General features: G+C 44.6%; 2 protein-coding genes across 3 annotated transcripts in view; one reads left to right on the top strand and one right to left on the bottom strand.

Annotated features, from left to right (window-relative positions):
- Positions 1-19,984, top strand: part of LOC130385544 (calcipressin-1-like) — a 24,813-nt gene extending 4,829 nt beyond the window's left edge. The window contains exons 1-4 of one of the 2 annotated variants that reach the window (XM_056594072.1): positions 8,050-8,852; positions 10,799-10,972; positions 11,374-11,533; positions 16,395-19,984. In XM_056594072.1, coding sequence (XP_056450047.1) covers positions 8,766-8,852; positions 10,799-10,972; positions 11,374-11,533; positions 16,395-16,579 — 606 coding nt within the window. In that variant the 5' untranslated portion in view covers positions 8,050-8,765 and the 3' untranslated portion in view covers positions 16,580-19,984. Of the gene's footprint in view, positions 1-8,049; positions 8,853-10,798; positions 10,973-11,373; positions 11,534-16,394 lie in introns of those variants that run through there. The other variant, XM_056594071.1, reaches the window with a different exon arrangement.
- LOC130385546 (small integral membrane protein 11-like) lies at positions 19,419-24,974 on the bottom strand. Its single transcript, XM_056594073.1, has 3 exons — positions 24,774-24,974; positions 21,829-22,039; positions 19,419-19,736 (listed from the first exon to the last, which is right to left on the bottom strand). The coding sequence occupies exons 1-2, from the start codon at positions 24,786-24,788 to the stop codon at positions 21,851-21,853; spliced, it is 204 nt and encodes a 67-aa protein (XP_056450048.1). The 5' UTR covers positions 24,789-24,974; the 3' UTR covers positions 19,419-19,736; positions 21,829-21,850.

Raw genomic sequence — 24,974 nt, 5'->3', positions numbered from 1 at the left:
CAGAGATATCCATTTCAAGAGACATTCGCGTAGAAAGAGACATTTTTTTATTTAATAGCAACGATAACAAGACGGAAAACAGGTAAATTTTGCCGCCATCTGGGGGGAGATACGCATCTCCAAACATCCGGTGGAGTTTCGGCGGTGTTCGGAGGCGTTCTACGCATGTCTGTAGACCGTACTACACAGTCAAGTGTAGTATGGTCAAGTAGTAGACACTAGACAGAAATAGTATGTACTAGGTATTCGGATGCAGCCAGTGTCTCTCCCCTTCTCTTTCCTTTCTTCCATCTCTTCTCGTTTCTTGTGAAAAATAGACACTCAGATCTGTCTGTCTGTCTGTCTGTCTGTCGCCATCGCCAGTAAGCTGGTACAGTTTGCTCGCCATTGGCTAATCACAGCAAATTTCTTTTCGATATTTTTCCATTCCCACTGTTAACCGACATACTCTCATCCGTTTGAGTCGGAATATTACACTTCCCTGAATTATTCCCAACCTCGTTCTCAATACACCGTTAGCGGCCCCTCCTCGCGTGATAGTTTGGGTTTTTTCAGATTTTTTTCTTCCACAAAATCCCATTCATGTTTGTTTTTTTCCATTCATGGGAATTAAGGCCGTATTTCGTAAAAGGGGATAGTTAGCAGAAATGCTAAGGAACGTGTGTGTGTGTGTGTGTGTTTGTGAAACCCATCCCATTCCCTCTTCTCCTCTTTCGTCTCCTAATATAAAATAACCCACATAGGTGTGTGTGTGTGTGTGTGTGTGTGGGTGTGGGTGTGGGTGTGTGGGGCTATCTGGGTAAGGTAATGGGGAAAAAAAATAGGAAGATGAAACCAAAACATGACAGTGGAAAAAATGCAAATCTGAGGACACGCACACACACCAGCTGAGGGACGATGTGGGCCATGGAGATGATTTGCACCTACGATACACATTCTCCCGCGGTAATGTTCAACGCACACAAACAACACTTAGATGAGCGCATTGGCCAACACACACATAAAGACACACACACACAACAGACAGACAGACACATATAAAGACACACACACACTATTATGAACACACACACACACACACACACACACACACACACACACACACACACACACACACACACACACACACACACACACACACACAGATACACATACATAAAGATACACACACACTATTATGAACACAAATGAAGACAAACACACATGAAGCACACACACATAAAGACGCATCCACACATCAAGAGACACACACACGCATAAAGAGACACACACAGACAGTTTCCATCTCAGCACAGTCCCTAACTTGTGTGTTTTTCTCTGGAACATTACTCATTTGGTCGCCCACCGCAGTGACACCTGCAGTGTGTGTGTGTGTGTGTGTGTGTGTGTGTGTGTGTGTGTGTGTGTGTGTGTGTGTGTGTGTGTGTGTGTGTGTGTGTGTGTGTGTGTGTGTGTGTGTGTGTGTGTGTGTGTGTGTGTGTGTTACGCTAAAAGTGAGGACTGCTGCTGTATCCCCCCCCCCTTCAGCTGGTCCCATCTTTGAATCTATCTCCCCCTTCCCCCCTCCCTCCCACACACACTTCAAAGAACTTTATTTTTCCCATGAGGGAACTTAATTTGTTGCTTAACTTTCACCGTTGTCCAAAAATACCTCGCAGGTAGCCTACTGTGTTTGTTTGTTATTATCCCCCTGTTGCACGGAAGTGCGATTCTATCGACCAATCAACGGACGGCGTGTGTAGCTCGAACTTGCCGGCACCCTTTCAGGGGTCTCAGTACACCAACGGAGAAGTACTGCAAGAAGAGTACTGTTTATTCAACAGCCTGCTGGAACAAATGGGACATTGGTTGTTAGGGGCAGGGAACAAAGTCACACTACACTGTGTGTAAAGATTTGGTTGGGAAACTCTGTTCTGGACTAATCTATCAATCAATTATCTTCAGCTTAATTGACAGAAAAAAAGGTTGTTAGTAGCAGCACTAATAATAATAATAATACATTTTAATCCAGGGCGCCTATCAAAACTCTCGATGTCGCCTTACAGTAGAGCTGTAGCGACGCGTCGATGACGTCGACGCGTCTATGACGCCGACGCGTCTATGACGCCGACGCGTCTATGACGCCGACGCGTCTATGACGCCGACGCGTCGATGACGTCGACGCGCCGATGACGTCGACGCGCCGATGACGTCGACGCGCCGATGACGTCAAATTTCTCCGTCGACGATTTTCGAGGACAATGGACAACAACACAGAGAACACAGTTCGCACTTTGCTGAGTCTGTTGCTTATTTGGATATATGTTTACCGTTTAATGGGAAAGAAGGCTTGTCGCCTTTATTATGTCCGTGGTCGTCGCATGGACTATACGTCATCCAGCTCAGGTTGCGTAGCCGTGCGTGTGCGCGACTGCGCGTGTCGGCTCATTAGCATCTGTACCGTAGCGGCCCGTACCGTAGCAGCACACCTCTCCCAAGTGGCCAAATTGGCCCGGCCTGGCCAGACTGGCCACACTCACACTGGCAGATTTGATTTGGGTTTTGATGGTCTGTGTGACGGAAGTGTATCAAAGTGAGGTCGTGTACAAATCTAATCTTGGTTCAGTCTTTGTTGTGGCGTCGGTACAGAGGGATTCAACTGAAGATCTGCCACCTCTCACGTTTTGGGCGGCGGCTAATTGCTAGTGGTGTTCCTGGTCTGGTTTAGGCCCTAGTCTCCTCTTCCCTAGTCTCCTTCCCTAGTCTCTTTAGTTAATTGCTAGTGACGTTCCCGGTCTGCTTTAGGCCCTAGTCCCCTCTTCCCTAGTCTCCTCCTCCCTAGTCTCCTCTTCCCTCGTCTCCTCCTTCCCTCGTCTCCTTCCCTAGTCTCCTCCTCCCTCGTCTCCTCCTTCCCTAGTCTCCTTTCCGAGTCTCCATCCCTAGTCACCTCTTCCCTAGTCTCCTCATCCCTCGTCTCCTTAGTTTATCACTAGTGGCGTTCCCGGGCCGCTTTAGGCCCTCGTCTCCTCCTGAGTTAATCGCTATTGGCCACTCAGGCTGCTTTAGGCCCTAGTCTCCTCTTCCCTAGTCTCCTCCTCCCTCGTCTCCTCCTGAGTTAATCGCTATTGGCCACTTAGGCTGCTTTAGGCTCTAATCTCCTCTTCCCTAGTCTCCTCCTCCCTCGTCTCCTCCTGAGTTAATCGCTATTGGCCACTCCGGCTGCTTTAAGCCCTAGTCTCCTCTTCCCTAGTCTCCTCCTCCCTCGTCTCCTCCTGAGTTAATCGCTATTGGCCACTCAGGCTGCTTTAGGCCCTAGTCTCCTCTTCCCTAGTCTCCTCCTCCCTCGTCTCCTCCTGAGTTAGAATAGAATAATGAGCTTTATATCATGACTATAGGATACTATCGTGATTGTTAGTGCTTGTCACTTGGTTCTATGAACATCCTTCCTGTACCGACAGCGATATATTGTTGTTTCTTTCTTCTGACAAATGGACTTATTGTAACTGTGTGTCACACCAAACGCAAAGGGGCGACAATTCCATACAAAGTCAATGCAGAGACGCGAATCAGGCAAATTTTTCGCTAGGGAAATATGAAGGTATTATTGTGGCAAAAATCTTTAGCACCTGTACCTGCAGATTTTGTATGCGGTTACACATTTGTGACTAAAGTCACAAATGTGTTACAGTAAATTTGAAGTCCTCGATATTTATTTTGCATGTGTACTCTTAAGTTTCAAATGTGTAACAGTACATTTGATGTCGTCAATATTTTTTCTACCATTGTAAACACTAAATAGGGTATTAAGCAGAGTGTCTGTGGGAAGGGCCAAAATTGCAGCATTAACCAATGAAAGTCGCCGGCAGGGGGTGCATTTTTCAAACTACACTGGGATAGGGATGGGTCAGAATATTCGATTATTCGTTCCCGAGGGTCAAAGTCGATTTTTAACATTTGGACCGGTAACATTCTTTCCCATTCAAATAAACAAGAATTAACGGACGGAACTAATGTTAGACAGGTGTCTACGGGCATTATCCCGCTTATACCATGGTCACTTGCCATAGAAAATAAATGAAGACCATTCATTTATAGGGGGATTATTTGTTTATCAACACGGCGGATGTGCGTGCAGAATTATCGCCATGAGAAAAAGATTTGACCGGTTGCCATGGTTATCTCCGTGTGGTTAATTTGCAGTTGCGGTGTTAACTAGTGATGTTGTCAGCTTACTGTTACTGTAATCAGAAAACGCGGTTATATGCTATAGATAGTATCTGTGGTATAAAGGCTGGGACGAATTTGAAATTAAATATACATACTTTTTATGTTGAAAGTATAGACAGATTCAGCCTTTATACCACAGATACTGTAGGGACTATAGTAGAGCTGAAACGATTCATCGATTGATTCGAATAATTCGATTACAAAAAAGGATCGATGAATTTTTCTTGCCTCGATTCATCGTTTATTTAATTTTACAGCTGAGGTCAGTTTTCCGCACGGACCATTTTTAGTGTGACACAACCGGCGCATACGCCACCCACAGAACGGACAGACGCGACATGTTTTGACTTGTTTAGGGGCTAACATTAGCACTTGCTAAAATGGAAGACATGAGCGAAAATAGTGAGGAGAGCCAAACGGGCAGGAGAAAGCAACAGCGAATGTCCAAGGTTTGGGATCATTTCACGTTGAACATTAATGAGAAGACCGTGGTGTGTCCCCACTGCAAGACCGAGCTGGCGTACCACAGCAGCACGACTTCCATGCTGCAGCATCTCAACAGAAAACACCCATTCTACTCGGCAGACCGCCGACCCGGTACAAGTACAGAATAATAAACAATGGGAAAGTAACTAAATTGGTACTTTTGGTAGAAAATATGGTTTGCTACTCCATGCATTTTTTAAATAAAAATGTTGATTTTTCAAAAAAGGAAACAAATTGGTTGTTCATTATTAATTGACGTGTTATTTTCTCATGTTTATTTATAATTACTTTTCAATTGAGCAATGTATGTTTTATCCGATTACTCGATTAATCGATGGAATAATCGGTAGAATAATCTATTACTAAAATATTCGATAGCTGCAGCCCTAGACTATAGTATATAACCGCTTTTTCGGATTACAGTTCAATGCATTTTTCACAATTTACCAGCTCTCGTTTTGAGGGCTGAACAGACAATTTGACTGGAACTACTTAGTAGGTAGTTGTTTTTTTGCGTTTATTAAGATATTAAGTGATTTCTTGCCGATGATCCATGGCTGCCTTTGTGAATGTCGCCAGACATTAAATAATCGATTATTCGTTCATACCACCCACCGATTATTCGACCATGAAAAATTGGAGCTATTCAAATCCCTACACTGGGGCCATCCAAGCAAACTCTTACTTTCTGGAGTCTTGAAAGTAGACAAGAGGGTATTCTACATGACAGAGTTGGGTATCTTACATTATGTCAAATTAAATTACTTAGTTCAACTGAATTCCCCCCAAATTATTGCATTATTTTATTGCAACAATTATTGCATTATTGCAACATGCCGCAAGTGTCCTTCAATGTATTTTAATGGTCTGCTTGGATGGTCCCAGTGTAGTTTGAAAAATGCACCCCCTGCCGGCGACTTTCATTGGTTACTGCTGCAATTTTGTCACGCCCAAAACACGGACAAAATTGCTAGCCTTATTATGTGCAACTGTGTTGTCTCTAGCTGTTATCTGATTTTTGAAATCCTCATAGGAGTTCATTATGACTATATTTTCCTCTTGAGTGAAATAGACTGCTCTTGATCTATCCAGTTTGTAAAGGTGAGTAAAATGATGCGATAAACGCCCCTTTCACGGGAACACGCATTGAACCTAAAACGGAAAACCTGGCTCGACTAATCGAATCCTAAGTGAGTTTCCTAGTACCATTTAACTCTGATCGTGAGTTGCGTCTCTGGCGATCAAGGCTTACCCAAGAAATCCTGGGTATGTTCAGCGAGGTATACCCCACAGTATACCCCACTGATATCCTCATGTAGTGTCTCATCCTAGCTATCTGTGTTCTATACGGGACCTTGGAGGGAAAATGGTGAACTTAGTGATAGTAATTGCTTGCCTCTTGGTTCTATGAACCTTATGCTGTAATCCATTTGGATGGTACGTTGGTACGTACAAGTCTTAAGTTGCAAATCCCCCAGCTTTCTTGCGACATTTGCGGACGCACGTCCCCTTTTTGTCGTAGTATATTTCCCGTTTCTCATTGGCTAGTCATTGTTATTGTTAGCTACATGAGTCTCTTTAGCAAACCAGCTCGAAAACAAACAACACAAATTGACATTGTATTGCAAGCACAGCAAGACCGTGCAATGCATAAATTGGTGACCGGCACAAAGTACCAATGTAATTAAGTGTGTAAAAGCATTTAAATCTACATTCAAATGACCAACATGAGACAAATACAAATCTCTATGGGCGCAGCCTTTTTTTTTTTTTACGACTAGTACGTTCGGCCTCACTGAACTCGCTCTACTTTCCAAAGCGACGCGATACTATGACCAAAAGGGGGCGTGCGGGCCTCAGTGAAATGCCGCAAGATAGATGGGAGATTTGCAACTTACAACTTGCACGTGCCGGCGTACCATCCAAATGGATTACAGCATTACTGTACCGACAGAGATATATTGTTGTTTCTCTTTCTTCTGACAAAATAACTTATTTTATGTCTCTTTGGATAAAAGAGTCTGAAGGTAAATATCAGGACTATAAGTTGATATGCATCTTATATCATGAGTAGATGATAATTTGCTTTACATCATGACTAGGATTATGTGCTTTATACCATGACTATAAGAAAATGGGCTTTATATCAAGACTATATTATGACTATAAGATAATGTGTATTTTATATCATGACTATAGCTTAGTTTTCTTTATATCAGGTCTCTGATACCAGGGTGTGTGTGTGTGTGTGTGTGTGTGTGTGTGTGTGTGTGTGTGTGTGTGTGTGTGTGTGTGTGTGTGTGTGTGTGTGTGTGTGTGTGTGTGTGTGTGTGTGTGTGTGTGTGTGTGTGTGTTTTTTTGTGTGTGTGACACCGAACCCTCGCCGCTCGTATCGCATCCTCGGTTGCCGTCAACGACAAGTGACGATCATCACGAAACTCTGGGGCCCAAGAGACGTGAGGGTCCCGCGGGGCCCACTGTGACCTTTGCCGTGTGCGCAACACAATTACGCACACATATGCAGATGCACACACGGTGGTAGGTCAGACGCAGGTGTGGTTTGTGGTCGCTGGGTTTAACGCATTGCAGGAGAGAGCGAGAGACACACACAGGGAGAACACATACACGGGGAGAGAACACACAAACAAACACACACACACACGGGGAGAGAACACACACACACACACATACACACATACACGGGGAGAGAACACACACTTGGAGAACACACACACACACACAGGGGGAGAGAACACACATACACAGGGAGACCACACACACACGGGGAGCGCACACACACATAAATATAATTAATAATTATGAACACACACACAATCACACACACACACACACACACACACAGGGAGGGGGGAGAGCTCACAAACAGCCCTCTGCTATTAATACCTCATAAAAGGCTGTTATCAGACTGCATACTTTCCATGAGGGCTGTGTGTCACTATTTATTCCCTCTCTCTCCCCCCCCTCTCTCCTTCCTCAGTCTCTCCTTTCTTGTGAAACAAAGAGACACTCAGATCTTTGTCTCTCTCTCTGTTTCTCTAACTTTCTCCCTGTGTCTCTTTCTCTACCAGTCTCTGTGTGTGTGTGTGTGTGTGTGTGTGTGTGTGTGTGTGTGTGTGTGTGTGTGTGTGTGTGTGTGTGTGTGTGTGTGTGTGTGTGTGTGTGTGTGTGTGTGTGTGTGTGTGTGCGTGCACGCGTACGTGTGGGGGTGTGTGTGTGTGTGTGTGCGTGCGTGCGATGACACACTGTGCCGGTTAGTCAGAGTGGAAAATATGCGGCCATAAAGCCATTGCCCTTGATTTTCCTGCTCCGTCGATCGCCCTCAGACACAAACAGGAGCAGAGAGAGAGAGAGAGACTACGATCCAGCCTATTGGATGTCGTTTTGTGTGTCCCGCCCCCTTTTCCCTCTGATTGGCTGGGGGCGAACAAGCCCCAGCACCAAGCTCAGGAAAACTGAATGGGGAGAGCTCTCTGCCAATGGGAGCGCAGCAAGCGGCTCGTGCGTCAGCCGATGGCACGCGCTCATATAAGCAGCTGTAGAGCAGGCGAGAGACAGACAGAGAGAGGGAGAGGATTACAGGCTCTGACACACGCACACGCGTGCAAACGTCTCTCCATTTTGGTGTCATTTTGGGGGAAAGAGATCGGTGAGTGAACCACAGCTTGAGTAATTGAAAGAGGAAGCGTTTGTGGACAGAAGGTTGGGCTGCGAGTTCCCCGATTCCCACCACGACCCCGAATCCTCTGCTTCAGGCGAGACAGACTAAGACAGGAGAAGACGAAGGAGGATATAGAGGAGACGAAGGAGAAGCAGGAGGAGTAGCAGAAGAAGAAGAAGAAGGAGAGGGGACGAGGCGGACTCTTTCGCATTCGCCAATACAGGAAGTCTGTGCACCGTCCATTTCCTGGCCCGCACCGCCACCCTGGGGAAGGCAACGGCGCCCACCCCCCCCCCGACGACCCCTGACCCCGCGGCCCCTCCCCCTCCTCCACCACCCCCCCCGCCACAGAAGGCGGAGCTACGCTGTAGCCCCGCCCCTAGCTGCCGTCGCCATGCACATCAAGACAACCAAATGCAGCCGCTACTGCCTGGTGGCCTCGACCGCCCCCCCGGAGCTGTTCGACCGCCCCGACGCCCAGGTGAGAGAGGGAGAGAGAGGGGGGGGGGGGGGGGGTGGTGGTGAGAGACCTAGACCAGGGAGAGGGAGAGAGACAGCCACGCACAGGAGAGAGAGAGAGAGAGAGAGAGAGAGAGAGAGAGAGAGAGAGAGAGAGAGAGAGAGAGAGAGAGAGAGAGAGAGAGAGAGAGAGAGAGAGAGAGAGAGAGAGAGAGAGAGAGAGCATGTGGTCCTCTCCATTGGTCTCAGTCAGTGCGGTGTTCTGGGTCGGCGGTGACTCAGGCGTCAAGTGAACGTGCTTCGGAGCGCCGCAAAAATGTATCGAGCAATCGCTGTGTCAGTCAGTGTGTGTGTGTCAGGCTGTGTGTTAGGCTGTGTGTGCGTGCAGCCTTCGTCATCCGTACGGTTCAGTATTCATTGAGAGATGATGTTTCTGGTGGAGCGACGTTATTGGTCGTTAATGCTCTGTTGTGGTACGGGAGGGGGGAGGAAGGGAGGACTGAAGGTGGGGAGGGAGTGGGCTCATCCTCCCACCCTTGAGGTCGGAGTTCAAAGGAATCAGTTTGACCTCCTTGGGTCAGGTGTTGGATGACAGTGACCTCCTGACCTCCAGGGACTGCTGTTGTCTACTCTGTGTCTGTCTCTGCCTCGCTCTCTCTGTCTCTCCCTTTGTGTGTGTGTGTGTGTGTGTGTGTGTGTGTGTGTGTGTGTGTGTGTGTGTGTGTGTGTGTGTGTGTGTGTGTGTGTGTGTGTGTGTGTGTGTGTGTGTGTGTGTGTGTGTGTGTGTCTCTGACGGTATCCGTCCCCCCCAGCCCCTCTCTGTCTGTCTGTGAGGGCTGATTGAGACCAGGGGCCAGGTTGCCGTAGTTACCGCAGGTTGATGGAAGTGGACGTTTTCAATTTATTCTAGGTGTGTGTGTGTGTCTAATGTGTGTATAATTAGCGTCTTAGCTGGTACTTCATCATTTCATAAGGGAGACAATTTCGCTCCCTCTCTGACGCAAGTCACACACACACACACACACACACACACACACACACACACACACACACCCGTACACACACGTACGCACACACGTACACACACACACACCCCTCCCCCCAGATTATAGATTGTTGGGATGCATATAGTCTGTGTGTGGTCACAGTGTGAATCTTTATTCAGATCCGCTCCAAGGTCGAATCTTTCTTGGCGGTCATATCTGTGAGATGGGGGCCGTGGTTATTTTTAGACACCCAGGGAGAACGAGACCTTTCAGTTTCCTGGAACATTGTTTGATTCCGCCCGTTTGATATTTGATCAAGAAATGAGGGCCGACAGTTGTTCAGGAGGTACAGCGGGTAGACTGGTGACCTGAAAATTTGTTAGTTAGTTGGATCCCCGGCTCCTCCTAGCTGGCCGTCGAGGTGTCCCTGAGCGAGTAGCCTCACCCTGACTGCTCCTGAGTGGTCGACTCCGCCGTCGGTGGGTGAATGTGTGCATGAGCAGTTGTGAGTCGCTCTGGGTAAAAGCGTTTGCTAAACGCCCTGAATGTAAAATGTAAGAGAAGAAAGGTGATTGGTCAACGAGCAACAGGTGTGCAGCCTCACCAGCCCCAGAGTCCAATCAGGAGAAAGAGAGAGAGAGAGAGAGCCCGCGCTTGTAAATAAGACTGAAATACAGAAGCAAAAAAAACTTTTGTCTTCTAAATTGCAGAAATGCACATTTTACACACATTGACACAGACATTCACCCACTCATACATACATTCACCCATTTTCTATTGCACGTTTTATTTTATTGCCGTTTCAGTGACACGATCAGAGCACAGTCCTCCTCCTCGCTCAATGAAATCATCTTCTGTCGTTTTTTATTAACTTTATTAACAATCTCCCAATCTCTCCCTTGTCTCCTTCCTTCACTCTCCTCCCCTCTCCTTCCTTCCCTCTCTCTCCCTCTCCCCCACCTCTTTTCCCCCCCGCCCCCAGGCCCGTTTTGAGGGGCTCTTCCGCTCCTTCGACCCCCAGGTCCAGTTCCAGTACTTCCGGTCATTCCGGAGGGTCCGGATCAGCTTCCAGGACGCTCTCGCCGCGGCCGAGGCTAGGCTCCGCCTCCACAAGACCGACCTTAACGGCCGCGAGATGAGGCTGTACTTCGCCCAGGTGAGAGAGAGAGTGTGTGTGTGTGTGTGTGTGTGTGTGTGTGTGTGTGTGTGTGTGTGTGTGTGTGTGTGTGTGTGTGTGTGTGTGTGTGTGTGTGTGTGTGTGTGTGTGTGTGTGTGTGTGTGTGTGTGTGTGTGCGTGCGTGCGTGCGTGTGTGTTCCATTCACTATAACAGTGGTGCTCAAGCCATGGGACACGGGCCGTAAATGGGCTGCCGAAGGGGACAGAGCCTGTGTGCATGTGTGTGGGGAGGAGGGCTGTGCAATTAATATAATTTTGACCGTGATTTCAATTATTGGGCAATTATTTTTTTTTTTGCACGAAAGCTAACCCCCTAAACCTATGAAGCAATTCTGTTCATTTCGTTACCATGCTAATCCCCTCTCCCCCCCCGCCCACAGTCGGTCCACATCGGCGGCCCCCACCTGGAGCCCCCCAAGCCGGACAAGCAGTTCCTGATTTCCCCGCCGGCCTCGCCCCCCGTGGGCTGGGAGCAGTCCCCAGACGCCCGGCCTGTGGTCAACTACGACCTGCTCTGCGCCATCGCCAAGCTGGGCCCCGGTAGGCAGCGCAACCATCGCGGGCTAACACAAGGCTAACACACTCAATAATAATAATTATAATATATAACAAGAACATGCATTTCCTGCAGAAAATGTTGTTAGTGCTGTAGGGCAAAGTGAGGTCGAAGATATGTTTGAATAAAGAAGCATAGTTTAAGACATAAAGAAATGTTAAATGGCTTAAATCAAGTGAAGGGATTTGAACAAAAGTTCAAAAGTCTAAATGGAGTAAACAATGTAAACATGCACAGCATTCAAGAAAAAATTAAAATAGTTGTAAACAAATAAAGTGACAGCTGAATGAAAAGAGCAAATCATTGCTAAAAATGCAGAAATGTAAAATTAATTGAACTGAAGAATCTGAAAGTTCAAATGTATTGCAGTGCACAGTGCACCTGGAAGCGGAAGTCGAAAACTGACTGACGCTGAATTACATTACCTGAAGAAGCAAAGTGCTGACATACATTGTTACAAAAGCTGGAAGCTACTATTACTAACTGTAATACTGTCAAACCTGGAAGATAGTAGTAGTAGTTGTACTAGCTGTAGTAGTAGTTGTAATAGTAGTAATGGACTGGTAGTAGTAGTAGTAGCTAAAGTGGAAGTAGTAGTAGTAGTCGTCACTGAAGTAGTAGTAGTAGCTGAAGTTATAGTGGTAATAGCTGCACAAACGATATGCCTTATTAAAGGTATGGTATTGATTGATGTTTCGAAAGACTTATAATAATCCCGCCATTATTTTTTTTATACCAGCCAGAATTGTATGTACTCGCCTGATGCTCATTTTCCCAGCCTAACATTATTAAAACTAGTCCAATTGGGCAGTAAAAATCACCCAATCTGGCAACGCTGCCTGAACATCGTAAAAAGTAGTCCTATTGATCGAGATGTCCAATGTCCAATCTGGCAACACTGCCCAATCTGGCAACACAAGCTTAGAGCGCGTCCTTGCGCTTTCACCTTAGCGTAAATCAATGAGACCAACTGAAAACAAGCCAACACTGAACTTAAAAAAAGTATATATATATATAAGTATAAAGGGAATCGAAATTCTGTTTCCAGATTATTGAAGATACAAGTGTGTTGATTTGTCAAACCTTTGTTTGACAAAAGTGTCAGAATGGGCGGACGGCTCCGCTGTCCTTCCATTGACTTCCACTGTAAAAGAAAATAAAAATAGAATATCTTATAAAGTATAAAATATTTTAAAAATCTGAAAAGATTTTAGAATTGGAATAGAGTCTATAGGTGAAAAATTAGGAAGGAGATAGGTCCCGAAGTTTGCAAAGAATAAGAAAAAAAAAAAAGAAAGAAGGAAAGAAAGAAAGAAAGAAAGAACGAAAGAAACTTAAAGGGGTAGTTCGGAATTTTGGACATAGGGCCTGATTCCGAAGTGAGCATTGGTATTCTATATCACTGGAGACAGTTTTCAACACATTTCATTCAGTCCTTCTAGTTGCAGAGTTCGCTCGTGCTAGGCTAGCGCAAGTCAACGGGCAATGCTAGCCTGCTATTAAAAACAGTCTTACCCACTCCACAGTACACCCGAGGTAAATCAATTATAACAGACTATAAATCTAAATGTCTGTTTATAGAATAATGTTAGAAATAAAACCAACCTTGCATTGCATTGCATTTTGAGGGAATTGCGGGGTCTCAGCAGCAGTGTTTATATTCCTGTACGTAGGCTACGGCAGCGGCGGACTGATACCTAGGTTACCTGCCGCTGTCATTGCTACAAACGCAGAGTACAGTGAACGAAGGAATTCTACAAGCGTATTAAATTAACAAGATATGGCCAAGTTATCTTATGCATCTGTTAGCGATGCATCTGCTTTTGAAGACGATTATGAGGAATTTGTTGTATCCAACCAACCGTACATGTACGAGCCGGTGTTTTGATGTCAAAGCCAGCAGCAACAAGCCACAGTTGAGTCCTTTCTGGATCTCGCACTGGAAATTGGTGGAAACTTTGTGGTGCCCATCTGTACCGTTTATTTCTACAATTTCTAAAAGCACACTGAACCATCATGTTGCCTAGTCGTTCAATTGCGCATCTGTCCCACGCTTCTCTGTTTACGTTCTTCTGTCGTGATTCGGTTACAAACCTAACCAGCGCATAGTAGAATTCCGCTTCTGCTGAGAAAGTAGTCCCTCGATGATTCATGCGATGCAAGTTAGTTTTATTTCTAACATTATTCTATCAACACAGACATTTAAATCTATAGTCTGGCGTTATAATTGATTTACCTCGGGTGTACTGTGGAGTGGGTAAGACTGTTTTTAATAGCAGGCTAGCATTGCCCGTTGACGTGCGCTAGCCTAGCACGAGCGAACTCTGCAACTAGAAGGACTGAATGAAATGTGTTAAACTGTCTCCAGTGATATAGAATACCAATGCTCACTTCGGAATCAGGCCCTATGTCCAAAATTCCGAACAACCCCTTTAAGAAGATCTATAGTTGATCCCTACATACAGCACTCACCTAATAATAATAATAATAATAATTAATAAATATCACCACAAGCGGTGATTAACGGGGTCCGAGCAAAATTAAAAAAATATAACATATAATTGTCATATTTAAGGAAAGATGTTCTACTTATAAACCTGAACTGCAGCCTCATTCACATGGTCAAAATGTCGATGATAAGCACGCAACATCCAGAATACTCCAAGCACACATTTCTCAAGTGAACTAAGGGCTTTCTTCAAAGCATATGCATGAAAAATCTTTAGTTAATTATGAAGGAAAAATGGTTAATGAAGAAGTTCCCCTTAATGCCATACTGTGTCTTGGTAGTCCAATTCTGGGAAACTAATGAACCGGAATATTGATTGCCTGATGAATTTCAGGTGCTGTTCAATGTTGTGTTTCTTAAATGAGTGGCAATGACAGAATGTCATGTTCAGCTTGTTCATAATGCTCTAATCAGGATTTAAACTAAAGAATCACGGCATTTACCCGTTGAGCCACTGACATTCCTGAACTGCATGAGGTCGCATTCACATCGTGAAAATGTTGATTGTTAAGCACACATCAAGAAAACTCCAAGCACACATTTCACAAGAGAATTAAGGGCTTTCTTAAAGTAGTACAGAACTGAAAATTTGCACTGTTAATGGTATCCACCTAATGATAGCCGTATGGTAGTTATACAATAACAAAATGGTCATATAGGCAAAATAGGTTGAGACTGTGGACGTTTGGCTTTTCTATGAAATTGTGGGAAAAGTAAACATTTTTAGAGCAGTAGACCAGGGTGAAAAAGATGCATCTGATTTTATAGATTAATATGATGAAAGAATTTTGAGCCCAGGTCTATCTCGTAAGGAGATATAAGGCTAGTTCATATTTTTTTTAAATAGCGCCACCTTTGGATGCAGTCCCACAATTAGGGTTTATTAGTAGTGGGGGTTATTGTTATCCACCTAACAATAGTCGTATGTTTTTTTATACAATAACAAAATGATCATATAAGAAAAATGGGCCAACTGCTCCAACTTTATTGGCCAATATTTCTCAAATGGAACTAAGTAAAACAAATTCTGTTCGATGTTTTTTGTCAGGCTTGGTCTAGTCCAGGGATGGGCAACTGGTGGGCATGCGGCCCGCGACCCGCATGCCCACTCAGCCCGCACATAATAAAAAAAAATATATATATATATATATATATATATATATATATAATAATAATAATTGATCGAGTTACAGAAAACTCGTTCAAGAAAGATGAGAAGAATTCATAGAATTCAAAGGCAAACCCATGCGTCTAGTTTGCTTAGAAGCGATATCAGTCATTAAAGATATCCACTTAAGTCGCCACTACAACTACTACAACTGCTTGTTGGGTTTGAGTTCATAGAGTTGTTGCACTTAATGTTGGGCCACTGTTTTCCAGTTTTTTGACTTCATTGAATGATTATGTATGTGAGCCCTTTGCACTGACAAAAATACTGACCATTCATGTGGCTGTTTGAGCATGGAAAACATGAAATTAATGTATGTTGGTTCAATTAACATACCGTACATAGGTTATGATTCTGGACGATTTTTTAGGTAGTGGCCATCGCCAAAATGCACCAGAATACAGGAAATCATCTACCAAATTCAAAATTATGTAGCTTCTCTCAGCTCACGTTTAGTTGAAGTGTGCAGTCATGTGGCCCTCCGATGGTTATGATAAAAAATGTGGCCCTCTTTATCATGAAAGTTGCCCATCCCTGGTCTAGTCAGTCTAATCAGGGTTTTATAAATACGTCTGATTCTAGAGATTAATATTCAGAAAGAATTTCGAGTCCAGGTCAATCTGGTGCGGAGAAATAAGCCTAATTCATGATTTTATACAATAGCGCCACCTTTGGGTGCAGTACCACAAATTCGGATTCATGGGTAGAGGGGGTTATTGGTAACCATACCTGAACATTTCAAGAGTTTTCGACTTACGGTATAGGCTACAGTTTGACTTTTTGACTTTTTGTAGAATTTGAGAAAAAAGAAAACGTTACAGAAACAATAGGGGCCCTAATAAAGGAAACCTAGCATCCTCATGCTAGGAAGCATCCTCACGCTAGGTACCTAGCATCCTCCCTCACGCTAGGTACCTAGCATCCTCACGCTAGGTACGTAGCATCCTCACGCTAGGTACCCAGCAGCCTCATGCTCCACCCTTCTCTAAAGTGACTAAATGTAAACCTGTCCCACCCTCTCTAAAGTGACTTAATGTAAACCTGCTCCACCCTTCTCTAGAGTGACTTAATGTAAACCTGCTCCACCCTTTTCTAAAGTGACTTTATCTAAATCGGCTCAACCCTTCTCTAAAGTGACTTAATGTAAACCTGCTCCTAACTCTCCTAGGTGACAAGTACGAGCTCCACACGGCCACGCCCACCACCCCAAGCGTGGTAGTGCATGTGTGCGAGGACGATCACGCTGACAGCTCGGGCCCCGACGACAGCGACCATGACGACAAGCCCCGCCCCCCCCGGCCCAAGATTATCCAGACGCGGCGGCCCGACTTTGTGGGCGGAGTCAAGCAGTGAGCGGGTGCTTTCACCCTCCCCTCGCGCCGGGGGGGAGGGGGAGGGGCTCCCCCGTGTCCGACCGAAACGGTCAGCTTTTAAACAATTAGTTCGGGTTCGAGGTTCAACAGGTCAAGAGCCGCGTAACAAAAATCAGAAAAAAATGAAGATCGGAGGAAAAACTTCGGAAAAAGTATTGGAAAGCTCGCTCCGGAGTTAACTTGGAGATGAGCGACGACGGACCTGTAAGACAAATGTGCATTTCAACGCGAAAACGGGGGGACGGACTGTAGAGATCAGAGAGAGGAGGTGAACGTAGTTTAACCATAAAGTCCATTCATGTTTGCGTTTCTGATCCCTCATTGACACCCCCCCCCCTTGTTGAATGGACATCAGGTGACACCAAAGTCTGACAGACGGTAACAGGGCGAAGAGTCTGTTTTGAAGTTCTTGACGTCCGTTTTTAGACTATTGGTTTTTCCTGACTGGGGATAAGTTCGGTGTTCGGACACTGTTCCGAACTTTGCTTATTTAGGAGGCAGGTTTGATCAGAAGGTTTTTGTTATTTTTATGTTTTAATAATATCTCTGGTTGGTTTTGTTGACACTTTAGACGACCAGAGAAATATCACAAACTTAATTGTTTTTGTGTCGGATTTCATACCATTTCTAATATGTTTGCTACATTTTTTCTGTTAACTAGTGCTACGATATATACCCGCGGGGGGGCATTTTGTTTGTTTCACATCAAACCCCCTTGTACGATAGATAAACGTAACGATTTTAAAGGATACTTTCTATGTTGTGTTGTAGGTTAATCTATAAAACTAGGGCTAACCCTTTTTCGGCTTATTCTTGGGCTTACGTTTTGAGCAAGCGACCACAGTTGTGGCGTATTGACCACATTTAAAGGCACTGTGTTCAGACATAAAAATGGAAATGCTGGCGAGGACTGAGTTTAAATCTGTAAAATCTCTGAATTCCGATTCCGAATTTGCTGGAAGTTTGTTTCTCGTCATAAACACAAAAGTCATGTATGTAAAAGTGTATTTCTAATAACCATTTGTACAAGACCACTGTAAGGAGGGAAACTTGCACTGTGTGTGTGTGTGTGTGTGTGTGTGTGTGTGTGTGTGTGTGTGTGTGTGTTTGCACGCATCGTGTGTGTCCGTGCGCTTGTGATGTTATGCTATGTTAAATTTTCCATCCCCTGTCCTCCTCCCGCCAAAATAAAACAAATTAGCACGATTGTATAAAGTGGAAAAAATAAACAATTTGCTAACGATTTGAATGTAGATTACTTTTGTTACAGAGTGCTACATTTACTAAACGCCGCCCGTAATAAAATACTTATTTATGAAACGGTGTTGTTTGTATTCCACTGTTGTGTGTGATTAGCCGTTACAAGCCATTTGAAAAATCGGCCTCTTCTGAAATCAAGTGTCGGCGTGTCCAACTAGATGTATGACGGATAGATAAGCAATATTTGCTACAGTCCACTGCTCATACAGTCTATGAGGCTTATACTGATCTATCAAGCGATTTTTTTAAACGGCTTGTAACGGCTAATCTCACTCACACTTTGTGTTATAGTATGTCACCTTTAAAAAAAAGCTACGGGCACAAAGACTTCATCGAGCTAAACGCAAAAGAAATACGACTTTGGCTGTTTAAGTTCTACTTACTTTTGTTTTGACTTGGGGTGGGGGGAAAATTGAATATTTTACGGTTCGACCACCACTGTGTTCATGGTTGGAAGAGGGGGTGGACATTATTGTGTCTGGAAGCGATTTCACTGTTAGAACACTGGGGCATCAGAAGTTTTCAGCCCCCAAACCCACCCCGGGATGGTACTGTGAAAAAGCATGTGACAGTGTGAAAGACCCCCCCCCCCCCCCCACACACACACACATCAGGTTGGATCGGTTCATTTACCTTCAGCACAGCTGTTATTTAAACTGATTTGTTTTTCGGATTTTTTCATTGAATAAATACTTGACTTATCAAACTCGACTGTACGTGTGGCTGTGGTTTGTCTCGTTGCCGTGGTGAATAGTCCTTGTGTTCTGGTTCTAATTGTCGTTTATCATTTTAAAGAAAAAGGTCAGATTATTTGCCAAGTATGTGTCAGTCATTGAGCTAGGTTTATGTTTGTGCGCGTGTGTTTTTGCCTGCTTTGGGTCGTTACATTCTATATTGCATGTCAAAATATTGAAGCTGTGCTCTCTGAAGTAAAGATCTAAGTATGCAAAAGTTTACAGGGAATAGATCCAGCAATTCAAAATATTTTACATTGTTAAGCTATCTTTGCCTTCCATATATTCTGCATTCACTGCATCTTGTACACACAATGTTTTACTGTTTATTTGAATTGCTTACCCGACATGTATACAAAGAAAGTAAACGACAACCATTTACTAAACTAGTTTTTTTATTTACAAATGGGAGAACACTTGGCAACAGTTTAGGGTCTAAACCCACAGTGAAGATGACAAACATTTTAGAGGTGAAGTTATTGATGCAACAATATGCAAAATACAAAATTCTGCACATGCATACTGGGTTATGTTTGTAGCAAACCTAAGAAAAAAGTAATCAACCAGTACAACACACATTTTGAAAGCTTATAATCCTATTCTCACAAAATAAGTATTTACAGTATCAAAACCAGCAACAGGAAATCGATGCACTGCTGTTTCCAGAGAACGCACACATGCATGCAAGATAAAATGATCCCTTTTTATAAAACGTTTCCCATTCCAGACGCAACTTTAAGGAAGGCAGACATCACGACAAAACCGTTCTCCGATCGTTCTTAAAGTGGTTAATGTCGAACTTAAAGAACAGCATACATTCAGACATTTTTATTTTTTTTTTTAAATCGTTTTTAAAACCGTAAATGCCATACTTCACAAAAATGCATTCATCGCGAAAAACCGCTGTTAAGCGGTTGATGTCGAACTTTAAGAAAGGCCCAAAATAAAGTTTTTTGGTCCTTCTTAAAGTGGTGACGAAATGTCGAAACGTTCCTCGACTGGTTCTAGAACAATCCAGAAGAAAGCTAACTGATCCACATCCGTCGAAAGACTTGGGCTTGATCTCAGGTCTGCAGCGGATCGCTGGAGTATGGATCCTAGGCGGGTGCCACTGTTAACGGCTCCAGCCCCCAAGAGTGGCTCCTGAGTGACACAAGAAGACGGTGAAGACATTAAAGGGGTCCTATTACGCCACCAGGTGTGTCACTGTCATACACACACATGCGCACTCTGCACAGATGCATTATGTCACAGACACACACATGCACTCTTTCACACACTCGCAGACGATGTAAGACACACACAATGTCGCACAAACACACACACACAGTATACTGGCTCGCACACAATGTCACCCTTACACACACATTAATGCCGCGTTTCCACTAGGGTTGGGCAATCGTCTACAAGCTTCCATCGTCCGATAGCGCCCCCTAGCGATCGCCGATAGTCGATACTATCGGGGGGGGCATCTTTATAATATTAATTATTTATAATAATTTATCACTTTGAAAAAAATCCCGTTTTTATTTTTCAAATTTTTACTTAAAAACGAATACGTTGGTCTTCCCCTTGGACCAGCGTGAGCCTCCGCTGATTTAAGTTTCGATGCGTCGGCGCCGGCGGCGCCGTCATGATTACACACGCTGATGACGCACAGCTCGTAGCGTGTTCGAAATCGTTCCCTATCACGGATATAGTGCACTATATAGGGTGCTCGCTATTTTGTAGTGTTCGAATTCTCACTGGTTAATTTCATGCCCTATATGCACTTAAAATACCCAAAATGTGAGTGCACATATGATGTTCCCTACGCGTTACTCCCATATACCACAATGCAATGCAGTCGTGTTTTTCCGGAGGAGAAGAAGAAGCTCAATAACCGCAAGCGGCGAAAACGACTACATTTAATGATGGAGTCTCCGGCTTTCGTTTAGAAATATCAACAATTTATTTGTGATTTAACAAGAAAATGAAACATTCAAAATTAATAAGGAAAACCTTGTTCAAGGAAATGTAACATTCAACATCAATACAACCTCCAGCTTTCCTCTAGAGTGCCCGGTTTGTTTACACAATCTGGGCGCATCTGTCTGCGTCACACAAATACCCGGCGCATTTACTGACGCAAATGACGTTTAGAAATGTTCAGCGTAGTGTCCGAATTCTCGTTTGTTCGTTCCCTATGTAGTGCACTATATCATGAACACTATAGGGAATAGTGAGTGAGTGAATAGGGAACGATTTCGAACACAGCTCATGTACCACAGCTGTGACCCGGAAATGGTGCAGCGGGGTGTGATGTCATTTCGCCGTGCGAGCAGACCGGTAAGTTTCGAGCCCCTCTCCTCTCGCAGCAGTGAGTGAATACGGCAGGTCAGCGCTACATAGTATGTTTTCCACCGGTGCCAGTTCATTTCAATTACAATTTGCGGTGCTTTTTAAGTTGAAAAAATAGCTACCACAGCACTTTTAAAAAAAAAATAAAAAAATAAATAAAAAAATATAATTAAAATATAATTATCGCCTTTTTATCGGCTACTTGAGACGATCGACGATGGAATCCATCTATCGTCGATAGTCGATAGAATCGACTATCGGCCCATCCCTAGTTTCCACTGCAGGGTACGGTTCGGTTCGCCTCAGTCCGAGAGAGAGGGGGCGGTATAGCCCAGCTCAGTTCCGAGGACGCGTTTCCACCGCCGACAGTACCCTTTATGGTAGGCCGGATGTCGATCGCGGCAGCAGCTACGTAAACATCGTAAACAACGTCTTCCTCCCCAAGAATGCAGAGGAACGTTTCCACCTCCTTGTTCGCCCAAGGAAGCGTTTTACGCGACATGTTCATTGTAAAGAATAATACCTCGAGGCTACCGTTTGTTTGTTTTTATCCCCACGTCGCCCGGAAGTGACGGTTCTGTCGACCAATCAACGGAGGGGGTGTGTAGCTCGAATTTTCCGGTACCCTTTCAGGCGTCTCGTCTCGATTTCCGTACCCCAACGGAGGAGTACGGAAAAAGGGGGCAAAACGAGTACGGCTCACGCCCACTTTTGGCGGTGGAAACGCAATCGGTACCGCAGCTTTGCGAAACTAACTGTACCGCACCCTGCAGTGGAAACGCGGTATTACCCTTTCATATGCACACGTCGTTGCAAGCCGTCAAAAGTGGGCGTGTAACAGCCAATCGCACTCACACCTGGTGGTAAATCATCACCCCTTTAAAGTGTAACCCACCGTTAACGTGCCGCTTCCTCCCTCAGTCGTCCTTCTTGTTGTCGATGAGCTCCTGGGTCTTCTGGGCCAGCCTGCGCCGTTCCTCCTGCTGGAGCTTCAGGGCCTTCTCCTCCTTCTTGCTCTGGTAGATCTTGACGGCAGCGAAGCCCAGGCAGAGCACCAGGGTCTTCAGCGCCAGGATGTAGAAGAGGAGGGGCACGTTGTCCAGGGCCTGGGGGGGAGAGGGAAAGGAAGGGGGAGGAGGATGATGATTATTTTTGGGGAAGGGATCCCCAGAATGACAATCCATGGCAACTTAACTTCTTGTAATTTATTTTGTAAATGTTGTACATTTCTTTTGTAAATGCAGGTGTGTGTGTGTGTGCATTTATGTGCGAGTGTGTGTGCGCGCGCATCAGAGCCAGGTGTGTGTAATTTGGCTAGGTGTGCGTCATTGAACTAGGTTTGAGTTTGTGTGCGTCATTTTGAAAGGTGTGTGTGTCATTTGGCTAGGTGTGTGTTCAGGGCTCCAGACTAACTTTTTCCACAGGTAACACTGGTGCCACCTAGCTTGTCATTTAGTAGCACCAAAACAAATTAGGTAGCACCATATTTTTCTTTTTTTGTGAACGAGAGTTCCTCTTTAGTGATGTTGTAGGCGGTGTTAAACTTGATGATTATTTCTTCATTCTCCGAAGAGCGATTGCTCTCATCTATCCAATTAAATGAGGTGGGGAGGGGCTGGGAGCTTCGTGTGATGCAGCGGTCCCTGCACGTCTTGTGCTTTTGGCTTTCGTTGTGTAATTGTAATGACTGAACTTTGAATTGTGTAGATCCTTTTTCGCCAACCTGTCACTGTCGTCTTCAGAAGAAGAATCTGAGATTCTTGTCGCTTCCTCTGCTAACCCTTCTCCACCACCACCAACAGTAGGGGTGCAATGGATCACAAAACTCACGGTTCGGATCGTGTCCCGGTTTTTGAGTCACGGGTCGGATCATTTTCGGATCAACAACAGCAAAAAAGATAACGGGACAAATGTGACTTTAAATAAAATCTTCAAATGTGTAAAAACAAAATAAAGTAAAAAATGTGGTAATAATCCTGCTTCCTTTAAGCATAGTCAATATTTAAAAAAAAATGCAATCTGAGGTATTCTTCCTTCTTTTTAACATGGATAGTAAATAATCCCTAACTCTGGATTTAAAACTTTAAATTCAGGATGTCTGCATTGCCTGGGGAGAGTTTAGAGACTACACTCTCCCAAGACAATGCAGACATCCTCATCTTCTTTTCTTTTTTTTTCATCTAGTATGTTAGCGAAATACAGTTTGTCGTGTTTTATTTGGCAAATTGTTGGTAACACAATTAAAAAAAAAAAAGTGTGATTTCAGTCGATCCGCGGATCACTTGCGTCCCGAACCGCAAGGGTTGATCCGTACGGATCACGGGAAACCCGTGAACCGTTGCACCACTAAACAACAGCATAATTTGCTTCCTCTGGCACATTTTTTTTCTTAAAATAGACTATCGACCGCTTCATATTGTATCTGCTTTGTTTACTTTTTTTGTGCGTGCTGCGTGCGCAGCAAGACTGCACGTGTAGTGTGCAGACCATAGACTGTAAAAGGTGCAGACAGACAGGCAGGCAGAGACAGGGAGCGAGAGAGAGTAGTGGACTCTTAGGAATGAGCCAGAAAGTAAGATTTTATCAACCACAACCGCGGGGAGAGAAAGAAAAAAAAAAAAACCGATTTATTTATTTATTTTTTCAATCGTCCTCCTGCAAGTAGCACCGGAGCGACCTCATTTCAATTTTAACTCGCAGCTTAAGAAATTAGGTCGCACTCTTGTGCCCTGTGTGTGTTTGTCCATCCACCCCAAACCTAGCCAGACATAATCCTTTCTGGAACCTTCTCCCAACCTCGGCCCCTTACCGTCACATCTATAAATAGACCCGAGTCCACAAGGAAGAGAAACTTCTAGGGGGGGGGGGGGGGGTTAAGGTTGTCTCTCCCCCCCACCTTGTCCATGAGGACCAGCAGAGCCTATGACAGCCGTGTGTCCGCATCAATGGGGTCCAGGAATGGGGAGGCTAATTTAGACACTGTGTGTGTTTGTCAGTGTACGAGTGTGTGTGTGTGTGTGTGTGTCAGTGTACGAGTGTGTCATAGTGTACGAGTGCGTGTGTGACATACTGTACGAGTGTGTGTTTGTGTCTGTGTGACAGTGTGTATGTGTTTGGGACATAGTGTACCAGTGTGACATAGTGTACGAGTGTGTGTGTGTGTGGGTGAGAGACATAGTGTACGAGTGTGTGTGGGTGTTTGTGTGAGAGACAGAGTTCGTGTGTGTGCCTTAGTGTAAGAGTGTGTGTGTGAGACAGTGTAGGAGTGTGTCAGAATGTGTGTGTGTGTGTGTGTGTGTGTGACATAGTGTACGAGTGTGCACGTGTGTGCACGTGTGTGACAGAGTGAGAGGACAGCTGCAGGAACATGATATTTGGTTGCGTTACCGTCAATCACTAAAACACACCAACTCAATGACTGACTAGAGCCAAACTAGTAATAACTATTACATTATTATGATTAATTCATAATCCGCTGCTTTCCATGGCCGGAAGTACAGATTGTTATGGCCCATTGATGGTCCGACAGAAATGGCTAACTAATCATTATAATTCATGGTGATTGTTTATTTTCCTTGCAAATGCGACTCCTGACAATCATACCATACTCAGACAACATCAGAACAAATAGTTTATCGCAAATATGAAACAGTTTGGTAAAATCTACGCGTTAACTAACACAAGTCGAATGTGCAAGTGGAGCGCAACATCCTTATAAACGCAGGCTAGCGCTTAAAGCTACAGCTAAAGACACCAAAAGAGACATTGCGTGTCACTTTCAATCAAATCGTTCACTATATACTAAAAACAATACGTGTTTGCGTCGTTATATCCACATACCTTCCAGTTGATCATGATAGCAGTAGAGTTTAAAGACCTTTTTAGGCTTCTTCAATTCAGCGTCGTCACGAATACGAGAAGTCCAGCTGTCTGAGAGGGCTTGTGACAGATAGACCAATCGGGTCGCACGTTTTGTGAGACGCATGGGAGTCACGTGGGGTTGACCAATCACGCTGCACCAACAGCCGGTACCCCGGCTGT

The sequence above is a fragment of the Gadus chalcogrammus genome, chromosome 7 (assembly GCF_026213295.1).
Source record: "Gadus chalcogrammus isolate NIFS_2021 chromosome 7, NIFS_Gcha_1.0, whole genome shotgun sequence".
Taxonomy (NCBI): Eukaryota; Metazoa; Chordata; class Actinopteri; order Gadiformes; family Gadidae; genus Gadus; species Gadus chalcogrammus.
Note: the sequence above shows the minus strand (reverse complement) of the source record. Positions and strands in the feature narration are given on the sequence as shown.